This window comes from Geotrypetes seraphini, chromosome 15 (genome assembly GCF_902459505.1).
Source record: "Geotrypetes seraphini chromosome 15, aGeoSer1.1, whole genome shotgun sequence".
Taxonomy (NCBI): domain Eukaryota; kingdom Metazoa; phylum Chordata; class Amphibia; order Gymnophiona; family Dermophiidae; genus Geotrypetes; species Geotrypetes seraphini.
In genome coordinates this window covers 55,983,018-56,000,502 of record NC_047098.1, presented here as the reverse complement: position 1 = coordinate 56,000,502, position 17,485 = coordinate 55,983,018, and the positions used below count along the sequence as shown (strand labels likewise).

The window sequence follows — 17,485 nt, the reverse complement described above, 5'->3', positions numbered from 1 at the left end:
TTTGAGGTTCAAGGTACACTGCCATAATTTTAGCACTATAACCAGAGTAGAATTTAGTTAAGTAAAAAGATGTAATTGGAAATAAACTAAGCAAAATTACAATTTAAGAATAAATAGCCTGACTACCTAACTATATCAAATAAGATCTTTTCATATCAGATGGAGCATCCTTTATCCCTCACTCAGGAAGCCTCGGGCCCTCCCTCATTTGGATGAGACTTTTTTGCTTAGTTTATCTCCTCCTTCCTTCATTTGTTACAATTTGTGGCATTAATTTAATTTTGGTTCTTCTGTTTTTGTTGCAATTGAAATAACAATATGTACTCTCCATTGTTATTTCAAATTGTTTGTTTGAATGTATCCTTAAATATTTTTTGTAATTTATTTAGTAGTGGAAACTTTAGACCTCATGATCCACCTTCCAGGTAAGGAAGACCACACTTAAAGATGATGGACTCTTTAAACATGAGTAGTGCAAGAAAAAACTGATCTTATGCAGAACAGTGGATATGTTTTCTGGTTTTCAGCAGAACTCAACCACAGGTCTCCTGAGGTGCAGTGCAAGTTCTTTGAGTAGTGATGAAATTAACGTTTGTGATTCTTGAATTGTTATCTGATCTCCTAGGTTTGGAGTACAGGCATCCTGGACCTGCCAAGAGTGACCCATGTGTATCGAGAAGTATTGACGAGATTCATGAGTCACAGGAAGAGCGCTTTGACCGGAGCCATGTTTACTGACCTCTTCAACCGCTTCCCAGTAAGTGTTGGACATTGTGGTAATTAGCTTTGACCTTTGCCTTAAAGAGATTATGGAAGGTGTCTTGATGGTACGTAAAAGCTGCCGACTCCCTATTTACAGCTCTGACAAATTGTTTCATTAGGCCCAATTTGATGTGCAGTGGTGGTAGCAGCACCTTCTGGGAGTCCACCAGAGGTTTCCATTTCACATTGTTTCTCCCCACAGAGAACATGTTCCTCTGTGGCCAGTTCCACCTTTGGTAGTGCACCTTTGTGTCCTTGCTGTCCCAAAGGCAGAGATAGCAGGGAAACTTGGTAAAACCTCCTCGGAGACCCATTAGGAATGCCACCAATTTGAAGTCTCCGATAACTTCCCAGCTGTACTTATCATACTTCAAGTCACCTAGTAATGTCTTGATACTGTTCAAACCTCTTTGAGGTGCACTGAGTGAGCTAATGGAAGAGATGGGTACTTGTTCCCGTTAGGAAGCAGTACGGCCTTGATGCTCCTGAATGAGCTGTCATTGAAGAGACGTCATTCCTTTGGGTTATAGGCAGTTCCAATTGCCTCAAACAGATTGGTCACTTTGTGGCAGAAACAGAGCCCATCTTGATGGGTGAAGAAGGTGGAAAAAGATTGGTAACACTTCCTGTGATCTGTGACTTGCACACTTTTATCCAACAAGATCTACTGCTTGAGCCTAGACATCAAAAACTTGGCAATGGATTTGGTGAGATCAAAATCTCTGATCAAGTCATTAGATCTTTTTGGTTTGGATAGTATGGGTTTCTCATCGGCTGCACCACTGATATTGTAGACTGGATCTACAGTGTCTCCATCACTCTCTGACTTGCTTCTTTCTTCTAAAGACAGCTGCTCTCTCTCTCTGGGGGAGTGGGCATGAGAAGTTGAGGGCAATGTGCCACCAGGGTGATGGATGAAGGAATGTCCAGATATGTGATTACAGGTGCATGCTTGCCAGTTGAATGCAGAAGTAGCAGTTGTTTGAGTGGTCAGTGGGTTCCCACAAATTCTTGGGATAGCAAACTTCATGGCTCTCTTTTCCCCTCTGTACCATCCTATAGAAGAACAAAATGAAATTGTGGTAATGTAAACAATATATTTATTTTACATATGATTAATGTGTCTGAGATTCTTTGCAACATATTTTGTTATTGTGCATGTGTCACACACAAAGCATCTGTGCCCATAAAAAAAAAAGTTTCCAGCCCTGAACAGCTGAGTGGTTGGAGGCTGTTTTGGGGCTTCCCCTGCTTCTCAGCTGTTTGGGCTTCCCCTGCTGGCTCTCCTTAATGCAGCAAAATACAACTTTGAAGAGGGTTCAGGATCTTTGATGAACAGTGCAGCCCTTTGTAACTTGCTGGTGCCAAATGTTTAGACTGTGTAGGCTAACGTTATTTCTGTGGAATATTTGTTTGTGCTTAACAGCTGATTTTTCTTGTATACCAGTCAGAAGATCATTTCTGTGACACTTCTGTTTTTCATCAGATCATGTGTAAACAGTTGGTGGATATAATTGTTCGGTCTATTACGGATGGCGCCAGGCAGCACCAACAGGTAAGAGTATGCCTTTCTAAGTGATTTTTTTTTTTAGTTCCTGGAACATGAGATGGACTTAGTTTTTGCTTTTTTTATGTTGTTTATTTAAAGGTTTTATGCTGCTAACTAATGACTATGAAGTCAATTAAGAGGGGTTTACATGAGCAGCTTTGATGGACATATGAACATTAACTTCAGTAATGATGGTACAATATGTGAACTATAGTCAAGGAGCTGCTGGAGTTATGACAAAAGAGCTTGGTCATGGTGTTACCTACAGAATTAGATTGTTTCTGAAATGTTCATTATACATATACACATACAAACCATTTACCTTAGTTTATCCTTTGATTGACCCAACAATTAAGAATGCAATAACCCTATATCCAGCCATTATACTTATTTACATGTGCTATAGTTAAGGTGAGAAAAGATGAGTTCTCTTCAAATCCAATCTTCTTTCAGTTCTGTCACTTTACATAAGGGATTTTCAAGCCAGTCCTTGGAACACACCCAACCAGTCAGGTTTTCCAGATAGCCACAATGAATATACATGAGATAAATTTGCATTCACTAACTATTCTATGCAAATCTCTCTCATGCATATTCATTATGGGTATCCTGAAAATCTGACTGGCTGGGTGTGTCCTGAGGACTGACTTGAGAACCACTGTTGGAAGCTGCCACATTTTCTGTCCCTGAAGGAATTCTCCTTCCTGGCCATAAATACGACAGTGCATGCAAATTTGTGTGTGCACCCAATTTGTTCATGCAATTTAATTGAATAGTGAGCCAATTAGTGCGGATCTTGAGCAATTATTGGAACTAATTGGTTTTAATTAAAAGGCATCTAAATTTAGGTGTAGTTGCAAAAACGGAGGGTGCGAAAATAGCAGGGTGATGAGTAGATCAGGAGTGTTCCTTCAAGTTACATCCTATTTACTAAGGGGGATAATTATGAAGTGCATTAAGGCCATTTTTTTTCTGCAATTTCAGATTTCAACCCCTTCTAAATGTGTTTCTTCTTCTCTTGAACTCGCAGGCCTGGAAGTCGGGGATCAGCTTTCTTGTTATTCCTGTTATGTATGGAAAAATAACACCAGCAAAAAGCTGACCTTATTTTTCCTGATTGGGAGCATTGCTGCTCAGCTGCTTCCCAAGCGCTTCTTAAAGAGGCTGGCACATCTTCCCCACCACCCCGACCTATCTTTACTAGTCCCTGGAGTCCAATGGGGTCACTCCTGCCAGCACTGGGTTCAAAATGGTGCCAGTGACCCCTTGTAGCCTTTGTACTAACACCAGTAATCACTAGTACCACTTTAGCAAGGGCAGATGTGATTGGGGTTCGCTCCTGGTCCAATCCCATTAGACCCCAGGGACCTAAAGGTAGATCAGGAGAAAGGGGTTGAGGACTAGCGGTGACATCAGGGCTGGGAAATTATATAATTGAGAGGAAGGCCTTAGTGCTGGTGGGGGCATGTATTGGGAGGGCAAAAGCAGTCTAAAGTGTTTTCTTTTTAAAGATGCCTTTAACTGACAATATGATACATATTTACTTTAACAGTATCCAAAATTTCTCTCTTTTTCAGTTTTCCAGCAATTCTTTACCTTTCCTACTCCCTTCTGTGTACCTTTTCTTTAAATATTGTAGTTCTCCCCTCATTCCCATTGTTTTCTAAGGCTTAAGTATGTCAATCAGCCCAAGAATGTCCTATTATCAGTCATGTACGTCTAATTGGTCTAAAGGTTTGTCTCCTTGTTATTTTTAAATTTTTTCTGTACAACGCTTTGTACCTTTGGATAAGCGTTTCATCAAAAACGTGAAGAAACTTGAAACTTGGGAGGAGGGAATGTACAGGGGAGGAATGGGGGGAAGCTGCTGAATTCAAGCCAGGTTTTTCAAAAAGTTCAAAAAGGAATATCAGGGTGTGGCCTAGCACCCAATGCTTGTGGGTACTATGAAATAGTGAAGTTTGCGATCGCAAACCGTGTTTTTTATATATTGCAAGAATGACTAACCTACTGATCAAGCACAAATTAGTCACTCCTGTGGGAAATTAAGATGTGGTAAAAGCCTAATTTCAACCACACCTTAATAAACAACCTCCAAGTTGCGTTAGCGCATGCTAAATGCCAAGTTAACAGCAAACATTTAACTTAACCACACAACGCAAGAAAATGTTTGACAACCTTCTGGCAACACAAGCAGCAAAACTCAACCATTCCATCTCCAATCTTATGACAATATCAGACAACTTCAAAACATTCCGAAAAGAAATCAAAACCCTGCTTTTCAAAAAATTCATCCAAATATCTCAACCCCTCCTCTTTTACCTCCAGAAGATTCACCGACCTTCAGATAACCTTCCCCCAAATGACCCACCTTAACACCTTCCAATTAAACAAATACCATCAATAGATTGTAACCTACCCTCTCTAACTGCATTCCATATGTATTTTTCATACAGTTCTTCACTGTCAGTTTAATTTCCATCCTATAAGTTCACATAGAATTTTTCTTTTTTCAACCATCTTTATTTTCTCTTCTTTATTAATTTCCAGGTACTTTAGTTAGATTGTGAGCCTTCGGGACAGTAAGGGAATTTTTTAAAGTACCTTCTTACTTCTCATTTATAATCTTAATGTATATTTTCTTCAAACCGCTTAGAACATAACGGATGTAGCGGTATATAAGAAATAAATTACATTACATTACATTACCTCGAGAATGGGCAGAGACTGTGCAGTTAGTCACCTGAATAGATAAAGCAAAGCATTTAAGGTATGTTAATATTTTTACTCTGGTGAAGATTTGACAACTTCAGTGTGTTGATCTCTTTATCGTCACATACTGCAAGTGGGGGAACTGTGCAGCTTTGGAGGGAGGGGAAAGCATTTTGACTGGTAAGTTGAATACTGTCAGCAATACACCACATATTATCCCCATCGTGGTTGGCATAATAGTGACTGCACAACCAGCATTTAAACATGGGTGACCAGGACCTACGTAGAATGGTGCGTGAGGCTCTGGTCACCTTGTTGGGCAGACTGGATGGACTATGAGGTTCTTTTTCTGCCATCATTTACCTTGTTACCATTAACTGATTGAGAAATTGCCGGGGACACTGTTAAGAGCAGTTAACATGAATGCTTTGAAATTACCATGCTTTAGTTTTGGCAATTAACACATGGTAACAGCAATATTTTACTGCTCTTTAGTAAATAGAGTTCACAGTTGTAACAATGAGGTCACTGTCATAGCTTAGGGAAGAGCATATGATTGACAGATACAAGCTCTCCTTTCAGTCTTCAGATCAGATCAGTCCAGTTTGCTAGCAAGTTACACTCAATACTTAGCACATTTGAACTTTCGACAATTGTCTTATCAGCCACATGTGAAAGATTTGACGCTTGAGGGAAGAACTGTGCAGTACAGTGATGGCCATAAGTAAGAGCATAGTATTTCAAAAATGATAGGGATAACATTTTGCTGTATCAATGATTGAAGAAACTGAGTGGAAGGACTGCAGATAATGTAAGGCAGATAGTAGTTTACAGGTTGCTGTGAAAACTATCTTTAATGCAGATCCTCTACAACCTCCCTCTTAGAACCAGGTTTACTGAGGGTTAGGCACTAGGCCAGCATTTCTTCCCTCAAGGGTCACCTGTGGAATCTGATCTCTTAAGAAAGTCCTCAGAGTTCAGTTTCAAACTAAGAGGCTGAAACCAGCCAGAGGTCTCTTCTCAAGGAGAGCTTTTAGGTTAGGGTGAGAGGATTCACACCCCCGTGAAGTATGGCGTGCTTTGCCTGATTTAACAGTTTTTCTAGGCCTCTCTCCCACTTGCTGTTCCCCAAGTCTTAAAAAGGTCCTAAACCAATCCAAAGAAGCCTTTTTATCAACAGCTCTCTTCTTAAGCAAATTCATGCTTTTTATTTTCTGTGCATTGCAGGGCCAGGCCTGTGTGCTACTCCAGAAGGTTCTGCACATCCCTGACCTGAAGAGCAGTATGACAGCTGCTGAGTGGGAACAGCTGATCAGGGGAAGTACCAGCCAAACTATTCAGGTAAGAGAGAGATCAGGGTTACATCTTCAAACACCCTATAAGCTTCCTCAACTTGTACGTAGGCTGGTGGCCTGGCCTGTGATCAAACCCAGACTCCTTTTCCATCACTGTATGAATGTCTTTCTGATGATTTTATATTGTGCTTTTTCTCTGATTGTCCAGCACTTCTTATTGTAAACCGCCTCGAACTAGTATGGCTTTGGCGGTATATAAGAATAAATTATTATTATTATGTAGCCACAAATAACATGAAGTAAATTTACATGAGAGAGTCCTAGATATTATCCTGAGCTGTCCTAGACATCGGTTTCGTGTACAAGGGAAAATATACTATGGGTCATGGTTCAGGTATTTTGCAGAATAAAGATCCAAATGACCCTTTAGTATACATCATCCTGCAGATTAAAATAAGGGTGATTTAAGAGCATACTTGGAGCAAAGGAGATTTTTTGCCAGACACGATATTGATAATGTTTTGGATGGGAGTCCTGAGTAAGTTGACTTCTAAAACTGACTGACTTCAGAGTAGTGAACAAAGTGATGGCAATAATAGTGTCTGTGTCCTAGAACAGGACCACTGGCCCACGGGACTCCCACGGGGATGCCCCCCTGACCCACTGGACTCCCACGGGGATGCCCCCTGGCCCACGGGACTCCCACGGGGATGAAAACAGCCTACCTAAATTCTGGCGATGCAGGCGTGCAGATTACAAGTCCGGCGTCGCGGCGGGAAATAGCCATGCTGAGCAGTGAGCTCAGCACGTACACAGATGAAAGCCTTGCTTGCTGATTGGTCGGGCGGCCCCGCCCCGCCGTGCCACTGGACCAATCAGCAAGCAAGGCTTTCATCTGTGCGTCTGCGCACGACCTGCCCTCTCTATCTCGCACATTGTACACTGGCTGTCCTTTTGCGGCCTTGCAGGCCGTAATCATTTATCAGCTGAAGGCAAGCGAGCGGAGAACTTGAAAAACAAGAAAGGCGGGGCGGTGTTGAAAGCCCGACGGAAATCCGAGAGGTACAGCTGATGGGGAGAGGCAAACACGGAGACAAGATCGGGAACTGAAGTTTATCCTGGCAGGTGCTTGTGGCTGCGTCAGCTCAGCCGCTGCCTGTCAGTGTGTGACAGAGAGTATGAGGGAGCTCCTGCCAAGCCGGCATGAAGTTAGGCACTCACGGCACAAAAACGAACGAAAAAGAAGCTAAAGCTGCAAGGCCCCAGTGAGGTTGGTTCGGGGGTGGAAAGAGCCCCAGTTCTGTTATGTTTATGTCAGTCACTGGCAGCAGTAGCAACGAATTGTCCGAGTCTCCGTTATATTCCATGGGGAACTTTGCTTTGATAAACCAGCATTTTGGATTACGAGCATGCTCCTGGAACGGATCAAGTTTCAAGTTTATTCAAGTTTCAAGTTTATTGAAGATATTTGATTGAACGCTTTTCCAAATTACAAAGCGTTGTACAAAAGGTAAAAATATGATTTTTAAAGAAATCACAATATACATAATCATGCTCGTAAACCAAGGTACAACTGTATATACACATATAATACTAGGTTTACTATTGCAGCTACTAAATACACAATATTTACACACCTCCTAAGGAGGTTGGCCATTTCAACTATCATATTTTTGCTCCATAAGACGCACTTTTTTCTATCCAAAAGTAGATGGAAATCTCGGTGCGTCTTATGGAGCGAAGGCACAATTTTGAATCCCTCCCCCCCCCCCCCCCCGCCGCACCGTTTTAGACACCTAAACAAAGCAGCTCCTGATTGGTGTAACCATGGCTTTAGTACCAGGAAGAGGCAGTCGGAAAATGTGCCTGGCTTTGTAAGTACAATTTAAGCACTTGCCGGCACCCCAGCTTGCCCTCTCCTGCCTTCGATCAGCTGAAAAACCATATTCATGGTTTTTCAAAATTTGCAGGTGTGCCTGGAATGGAACCCACTGAATTTTGAGGGAGTACTGTAGTTGCATCTATGAAAAATCACAATTTGAAGTTCTTTCTTTTTAAAGTGCATATTTTTAATGATTGTATGGATCTTAAAATAAACTCAGTTTTCCAGAACTGTGATCACTTTTTTTTTTTTTTTTTTGAACTGACTAGAAAATTTGTGTGTTATATCTCTGGTTTCAGGACCATGTTAGTAGGCTGTTCTCTACCATTGCTACTTGGTGAAGGCAGACAACTTGGTGGGGTGGAGGCTGATATAGCCAGCTACATTATGGAGGAAAAAGGTTTAGTGGTGTGTGGTTAGGCTAACTGGGGGAGGGAAGAATGGAGATGATGGGATAGAAATGAGACTGCTGGGGATGAGAGAGAAAAATACTAAGTGGGCTATGGAGTTGGCAGGCTGTATATTTCTTTGAGGGCTTGCAGTGGTATATTAAGGCCATTGGAAGAGTAGCCTAATGGTTAGTGCAGTGGGTTGAGATCCCAGGGAACTGGGTTCAATTCCCACTGCAGCTTCTTGTGACCTTCGGCAAGTCACTTAACCTTCCATTGTCCCAGGTGCAAAGATTTAGAGTGTGAGCCCACTAGGGACTGAGAAAGCACCTGCATACAATGTGTACAGTGCTGTGTATGTCTTGTAGCACTATAGAAATAAGTAGTAATAGTAGTAATTTGTTTTGTTTGAAAGCTCACACAGCATCCTCTTTAAGTAAATATAATCACTGAGCTCTGGAATAGAGAATGACACGGGGAAAAAATCTGTCCCCGTCACCGGCCCACCATCCTCTGCACCGCCCCGTCACCGCCGATCCCTTCACCGCCCCGTCACCGTCACCGCCATCCCTTTCACCGCCCCGTCACCGCCACTGCCATCCCATTCACCGCCCCGTCACCGTCCCCGCTGCATCCATATAAGCCTTTTTCCTTTCACTCCCTCCTTCCAATTTGAGCCGGGAACACTAGCGATCGCACGGTCCCCGCGGCCACTACCTGCCTGCCCGGTCGATCCTGGTGTTTGGCCGGCTCTCTCCCTTCTCCTCACCTTGGTTTGTGGGTTTTCTTTTTCGGCAACCTGCGCGCTTTCCCAGGGAGCCGCACACGCGCGGCTGCTCAGTGTTCGATCTTCTGCTCTGCTGCAACTTCCTGTTTCCGGTTGCGTCAGAGCAGAAGATCGAGGCTGAGCAGCGGCGGGTGTGCGCGGCTCTCTGGTAGCGTGCGGGTCGCCAAGGAGGAGGATCTGCGGACTGGGGTGAGGAGAGGGGAGAGAGCTGGCTGGACACTGGAATCGATTGGGCGGGCGGGTGTGAGCTGCGGGGACTGCGCGATCCTTCATGCCTCACTGCGGGGGACAAGACCATTCACCGCCCCGCGGGCGGTGAATGGCCTTGTCCCCGTCGCCGCAGCGACTGCTAGTTTTCTTCCCCGTTTTCGGCGGGTGACCCGCGGCTAAAATGCGGTGGCCGCGGGTAAACCGCCACCGTGTCATTCTCTACTCTGGAACAACCTTATCTCCCCTCTTCGGAACTTGAGCTCTCTCCAAGTTTTCCGCAAACATCTGAAAACCTGGCTTTTCTCAAAAAATGTAAGTCTCCCTCCAACTTAGGTATCAAGGAAACTCTTATATCTTGGCATCCCAAGTCCTCTAAATTTTCTTCACACTTCTACCTCTAACCCTCTGTTGTAGTTCCTTCCTATTTCTCCTACTGTAAACCACGTCGAGCTCTACGAACGTGGAGATGATGCGGTATACAAACCTAAGGATTAGATTAGATTAGATTAGATAGCGGATGCTGCGGATGGGCAGACTGGATAGGCCATTTGTCCTTTATCTGCCATCATGTTTCTCTTTTTCTATAACCATAAAGCTCAATGACATCACAATGCAGGTGGAAAGAGCCTTAGCCTATAGGAAGAGGAGATGCAAATGTTAAGAGCCTTAGCCAATAGGGAGAGGAGGAGATAGCACTTCTACCTCTAACCCTCTGTTGTAGTTCCTTCCTATTTCTCCTACTGTAAACCGCGTCAAACTCTACGAACGTCGAGATGATGCGGTATATAAACCTAAGGATTAGATTAGATTAGATAATGATGATGTATTGAAAAGTATCACAGCCTACACTGAATCCAGTTTTGAGTGTGCTGAGCTTCTAATAGTAGATTTTTCTTCCTCTATAGAGTCTGAAGGCAGTGAATGAATTTAAGATGAAGGTGGACCTGGAGAAAGTGACCCATTGTTTGGAGCTCTTAAGTGTCCTGATTAAGAAGGTGAACCTACAGGTAGGTATCATCAATGGTGCCTGATCCTCTTCCATCTGGGGAATATCTCTTGGGTATACATATCCATGTAGTGCTGCCCCCCCCCCCCCACACACACACACACACTTTGGCCCTGTTTAAGCTCTCCATCACTAAGCTTTGCACATGTAGGCATACAGTCTGAGCCAAAATGAAAGAAGGAACCTTGGAAGTCTAGAAGTATGTATCATTTTAACGCATGGCGAAAAAGTAGCTTAATGGTTCATTCCTTCTTCTGCCTGTGACACATTAGAGCTGAGTTTCACTCTTTGAGTCTTTTATTTTCTGCAATAAGAGAGTGGTACCTTCTCATATTTCTCTTTACTGCATCACCAGAACTCATTTTAGCAAGTTTCAAGTTTATTTAAGGTTTTTTATACCACTTCTAAGCGGTATATAATTTATATCTTCCCATTGTCATCTATTTCTAGTCGGAACACCATCATACACACTATGAGGTTCATAATCAAAATGAAAATACGTCTAAAAACCTGCCTAAATCGGCACTTGGATGACCTAAAAGACAGGCAATCCAAGTGCCGATAATTGAAATGGATTTTAGATGTATCTAAAAGCAGCTTAGGACTTTTGACAGCTGCTGTGCACCCAGAGCGAAAGGGGGCATTTTTCGAGGAGTGGTTAGAACGGGATGTGGGCCAACCAAATTTAGTCATCTTGCTGCGATAATCAAAAGTTTGATGAGATTGTCTGGATGGAACTTATACGTTGTGATTTAGGCGATCTAAAAACAGGTCTGTGTTCAGAAGTTATCCAAAGTGATCAGATAACCACTGCAGGGACAAAGTATGGACCCCAACACACTCCCTCAGTGATCACTGACCCCCCCCCCCCTCCCACACCACCATAAAAATTGAAATAAAAACATATATACCTGCCTCCAGAACATCAGCACCTGACATAGGAAAGCCTAGTAGAGCTTCACAGAGGTGGCTTAAGTAGTCTGAGGGGTGGGCTAGTGAACCATAGAGAGGAGGACCCAGGCCCATAAGCCACTCTAACCACTGCATTTATGGTGGAACATGTGCACCCACTAAAAACCCCCAAAACCCTATTCTACTGCCATATAGGTGCCACCTGCAGCTATAAGGGCTATTGGGGTGGGAGATGGCTATAGTAGGTTTTGGGGGGCTCACCATGACTTATAAGGGAGTTGTGGTGAGATGTTTATGTGGCTCCCTTTTTGTGAAGTTCACAGCAGTGCCCTGTAAGGTGCCCCGCTACTATTCCCATGTCTGGGTGGCCAGTCCTTCACTTTACTGACCCTTTCCACATCCAAAAGGTCTTTTTCTAGGCGACTTGGATGATTTTTTGGATGAGAATGCGGTATGAAGATAGCCAACTTGACAGTCTCGAAAAAAAAATTATTTTGGACATATTTTTTTGAGAATGGACTTTAGACGCTGCCAACTTTGGACTAGCACTCGAGGCCCAAAATGGACAGACCTTTTTTTAAATGATGCCGCTCTTAGGGCTCCTTTTACTAAGCAGTTTTAGAACTTCATGGTCCTGCAGTATATAAACTTATTATTATTATTTTAGCGCACGCGCTAGACGCTAACGCCAGCATTGAGCTGGCGTTAGTTCTAGCCGCGTAGTGTGGGGTTAGCGCGTGCTAAAAACACTAGCGCAGCTCAGTAAAAGAGGGGGGTTAGTCATTATCCCATGTGTAATATCATGTACAGTGGTACCTCGGTTTACGAGTGCACCGGTTTGCGAGTGTTTTGCAAGACGAGCAAAACATTCGCAAAATCGGCGCCTCGGAAACCGAGCGCGCTTCGATTTGCGAGCGCCCCCCCTGCGAACCGGCACCCTCCCCCCACGATCCGGCACCCCCCGCCGCCGCCGCCATCGGGCACCCCCCCCCCCCGCCACGACCTGAGGTCCCCCCAACCCACCCGAACCCTCTTCTTACTTTTCTGTAGCCTCCGCAGCGGCACTGGCACCAGCATGTCCTGTGCGTGGTGCCAGTGCCTGAAGCTCTGCTTCCTGTGCTGGGCCTGAGAGTTCACGTCGAACGTGAACTCTCACGTCGAACGTGAACTCTCAGGCCCAGCACAGGAAGCAGATCTTCAGGCACCTGCATGCACAGGACATGCTGATGCCGGTACCGCTGCGGAGGCTACAGAAAAGTAAGAAGAGGGTTCGGGTGGGTTGGGGGGACCTCAGGTCGTGGCGGGGGGGGGCCGATGGGGGTGGGGGTGCTGGATGGCGGGGGGGGGGGGGGGGAGGGTGCCGGTTCTCGTGGGGGGGGAGCAGTGCTGCTGGCCTCGGGGGGGGGGGGGGGGTGGAACATATCAAAGCAAGTTTCCCTTACTTCCTATGAGCATTTTGGATTACGAGCATGCTCCTGGAACGGATTATGCTCGTAATCCAAGGTACCACTGTATATGTATATTTCGCTATACAGAAGCTGAGGAGGTCTAGAGTGCATCCTTGCTAAGGGTTCTGTGAGGGTGGAGCCAGCATGAGGCATCTACCCTGCCATGGATACCAAAGATTATTCTGATTATAAGATTAAAATTCAGTACTGGAAGTGTGGGAGCTCCTGTGTTACCCTGACCAAAGGCTATGTTAAGTTTTTTATTTGTGAAGCTTTTCCTTCTTTTTTTATGCAGTCATTTTTTGAGGAGGAAGAATTGTGGAGGAAAAGAAAAGTGGATAAGGAAGAGAAACTTAAGGGCATGAAGGAAAAGAGAGTGGTGGAGATGGGCTAATGGAAAATGAAGAGTGCTAAGTGACATGAAGGAAGGAAAGGACTGTGGTGAAGGGTGTGAGATCCTAAAAGGGCTGTGAAGCCATAAGAAGGGAACTCGTGAGAGAAAAGAACAAGTTTCAAACAGAGTTAGGGTAGCAGCACTGAACCTGGAGTTGCAGGTTGTATGAATTAGTCAAAAACGTTGCGGCCTGTGAACATTTGAAACCTTACATACCAAAACACCTCCGAGTGATTCTTAAATTTACTATAATAAAACATGTTTGAGCTGTAGCTCCCTGAAGTGTCTCAGGAAAGCATGATGCAGGCAGAAATAAAATGTTCCAGACTCTAACCCATTCTCACATTCCTAGAAGCTGGACGTTGACCTAACGATTGTGCCACCTGCCCTGCAAGCCCTGAGCCAGCAGGAAGGGTTCGGGAAGTCCATCCGCCTGGATGACCTCTACTGGAATGTCATGAAGCTCCTGGGATATGCGTAAGTACTCCACTCTGTTCTTGCTTGCAACATTGAAAGTAGTATCTGAAAGCTGGTTGGTGGCCTCTGCTGCAGCACGACACACTGCTTCACTTGGTTCATGTAGATCGGGGGTCTCAAAGGCCCTCCTCGAGGCCACAATCCAGTTGGGTTTTCAGGATTTCCCCAATGAATATGCATGAGATCTATTAGCATACAATGAAAGTAGTGCATGCAAATAGATCTCATGCATATTCATTGGGGAAATCCTGAAAACCCGACTGGATTGCGGCCCTCGAGGAGGGACTTTGAGACCCCTGATGTAGATGATCCCAGCTTCCCTGTCTTATTTGTGTGGTTCTACTGTTCTGTCTGTCAACCCTATGATTTGCTTTTGTTAATTGTCTTGCTGTTTGAAACCAAAGGCGTTGTATACCCAGGTTGTTTATTGTTTATTCAAGCTTATATACCGCTACTAATGAGTGGAACAGTCAAATCTGAGCGGTTTACATTAGCTAAACTAATCATGCAGTCCCAGGAAAACCACCTATGCAGTAATTTAATTTATGTAAGTTAATAAATAGAAATAAATCAAAACAAACAAAAGATAAAATGATATCTCTTTTTTTATTAGACAAACTTAATATATTTTTGACTAGCTTTTGAAGGCAATTCCTTCTTTGGGTTAGAAATGACTAAAATATGACAAATCAAAATATGTAAGTGAATCATGAAAGCATTCCAATGGCAGCTTCAGAGGAAAAGTAGGGATTTAGGGGGGATGAGAAACAGGGAGAGATGGATGGATGATCAGATGGTGACAAAACATTATAATTTTATGGTTTATAATGTGATAGGAAACCCAGATCTCATTTAAGTCTTTTCTGGTGGATGTTGAAATATTCCATTATTTTAACGTCTAAGATTTTACGTTCCTGGATTGTTTAACATTTCCTTTTAGTATTCTAACCATAAAGCTATTAATGCAGTGCTCTGGTCTTGCAGAATGCGCTCTTACGGAGATGTCATCCTGGAAAATTATAATGGTTATATGGTATTTAATGTGGTGCCTTTGTAAGCTGATTCTTGCCTTAAGCATCTGGCCTCTTTCCTACACAGTATAGTCTGATATTTGTCACCAAGAAGGAGGTATTACATTTGAAAGCTTGTAAAAAAATACTAAATTAGTCCAGTTTAAAAAAGGTATAATTTTATCTTCATTTTTTTGTGTTTTCCATTTATTACTTTTAAAAGTGGACTAACCCAGTTACCACACCTATTTATCCATATCTGTAAGTGAAGTTTATTTAGTAGGGGTGCTGGTGGCCTCGGAGTACAAAACACTTAAGTATTCATGCTCTGTTTTCAGTGTGTCATGAAGGAAGAAAATCATGGACGTCGGGTTGTAAGACCTAAGGACCATGAGCATTCTTTTAATGAGTAAATTGAGAAACGTTGGTTCTTTATGGCAAAATGTTAAGCCTTGTGGTTGGCCTTGAATAGGCTGCTCCAGTCCTGGTTTTTGAACTATCATAACAGGCATTAATCATCTTTTTTTAAAGAAGGACTGCAGGAAGATTGCGTGTAATGGGTAGTGATTTCTAATAAACAGAGTTCATGTACAAAAGGATGTCCGGAGGGTGTCTAATACCTCTGCTGTGCACCAAGTTTCAAGTTTATTAATTGGCTTGTTCAATCGCTTAATCGGATTTCTAAGCGATGTACAATAAAATATACATGTAAGGAAACAAAAACATTACATACAATTAATTAATTATAACGTAAACAAAAGGTAAGAGGGGATGAAATACATTTTTTTATAGTAAAGAAAGAACATACAGGGAAAATACAAAAGGAAATTGAAAAAAAAACAAAAGAAAGCAATATAATTCACTAGAATAACACTTTATAAAAAAATTTAATTAATTTGCAAATGCATCTTTAAACAAAAAGGTTTTTAATTCGCTTTTAAATTTCCCAAACACCTTCTCCTCCCGTAAAAACATGGGAAGCGCATTCCAGATCTGGGGAGCTGTACATGAGAAGATAAATTGTCTTCTTGTGCTAATAACCTTCAACGAAGGAATTGATAAAAGGTTCCGTTCACTAGATCTTAAAGTTCTTTTAACTGAATATGGGATAAGTAATCTGAATAAAAATGCTGGAGTCTTATTTTCTAATGTTTTAAAAATAATTGTACATAATTTGTGTGTAATTCTATGTATGACTGGAAGCCAATGAGCCTTTTTAAGGAGTGGTGTCACATGATCAAATTTTTTAGATTTTGTTATTAATTTAATAGAGGCATTTTGAATAATTTGTAATCGTTTAATTTCTTGTGACGAAATTCCTGTAAATAATGAGTTACAATAATCGATTTTAGACATCACCAGAGAGTGAATAAGAATATTAAGTGCTTTAGGACAGAGGAATTTAGAAATGGATCGAATTTTCCGCAACCTATAGAAGGTGGTTTTAACAATACTACTAATGTGATCATGATAATTAAGTTTATTATCAAAAATTACTCCTAGAATTTTAGTATTTTTAACTAATTGAAGAGGAATATTATGAATCAAAATAGGAGCAACTAAAGAAAGATTTTCCTTCCAAGGAAACAGCATGATATTTGTTTTTTTAATATTGAGGGCCAATCTGTTTTTGTCCAGCCAATGATGAATTTGCTCAAGTTTTTCATTAATTGTTAAAATTTCATTTATGTCGTTATCTTTTAGGGGGTACAATAACTGTATATCATCAGCATAGGCAAAAACATGAAATCCTATATGTAAGGATACAAAGCCCAGTATCATTAAATGTTTGTTCTGGCTGTATAGAGTATCTTGTGCATAGTGTGAATCAATTTCTTAGGCCGAGTGTATTCTAATTTTTCTTTGCTCTTATTCCAGGCGTCCCAAGAAGGCAAAAAAGGTGAAAGCCCAGGTGGAGAATGCTCCTACTAGCACGAAGAAGCTGAAGAAGAAGAAAGGCTTTCTACCAGAAACAAAGAAACGCAAAAAGCGGAAAGAGGTGGCGGCAGCAAATGAGCAGGAGAATAAGATTAATGGCGGAGAGCAGCTCCCCGAGGGGGCACAGCCAGCAGTCGCCAAGAAAAAGAAGAAAAGCCGCAAACGCAAAGCAGGGAGAGGAGGTGGGGAGAATACAGCTGAGCAGAGCCCGGCCCCAAAGAAGCTCAACGTGCAGCTAGAAAAGAAGGCTCAAGAGATTGCAACAAACATCCCGGGAAAAACCAAGAAAAAAAAGAAAAAAGCCCCAGTGCAGGTGTAAAAGAAATAGATGCACTTGATGACAAGGGGAAGACTCACAGCAAGGCCATTTAATTGAGCAAAAGGGGCCATGTCCACTTTTTTGCATTATTTCAACTATGCACTGATTCATAGCCTCTATAACCTAAAGACTTAGGGGGGGTCAATATTCAAAGTGACTTAAGAGACCAGGAGAGGCTCATGGCAACTTAAAGGGTTAATGCCATTGAATATCAGCACGGACCCTAAATAGAGAGCCAACTATTCTGTGGGCAGTTCGATGATGGAGTTTAAGTGCCAATATTCAATACTTAAACTGCCAAATGAGACTGCATAAAACAGTCTTATTTCTATGTGGTATCACTTAGGTTGTTAAGTGCTGGATATAGCACTTAACTGCATAAGAGATAGCTGGAT

The 17,485-nt window shown here is 42.6% G+C and overlaps 1 protein-coding gene across 2 annotated transcripts in view; it reads left to right on the top strand.

Annotated features, from left to right (window-relative positions):
• MYBBP1A (MYB binding protein 1a) overlaps positions 1–17,092 on the top strand; it is a 91,039-nt gene extending 73,947 nt beyond the window's left edge. For both annotated transcript variants that reach the window (XM_033921276.1, XM_033921275.1), the window contains 6 exons: positions 626–757; positions 2,249–2,317; positions 6,251–6,364; positions 10,492–10,593; positions 13,699–13,823; positions 16,712–17,092. In XM_033921276.1, the coding sequence (XP_033777167.1) occupies positions 626–757; positions 2,249–2,317; positions 6,251–6,364; positions 10,492–10,593; positions 13,699–13,823; positions 16,712–17,090 (921 nt within the window). In that variant the 3' untranslated portion in view covers positions 17,091–17,092. The remainder of the gene's footprint in view (positions 1–625; positions 758–2,248; positions 2,318–6,250; positions 6,365–10,491; positions 10,594–13,698; positions 13,824–16,711) is intronic.
• Positions 17,093–17,485: the final 393 nt, after the last annotated feature.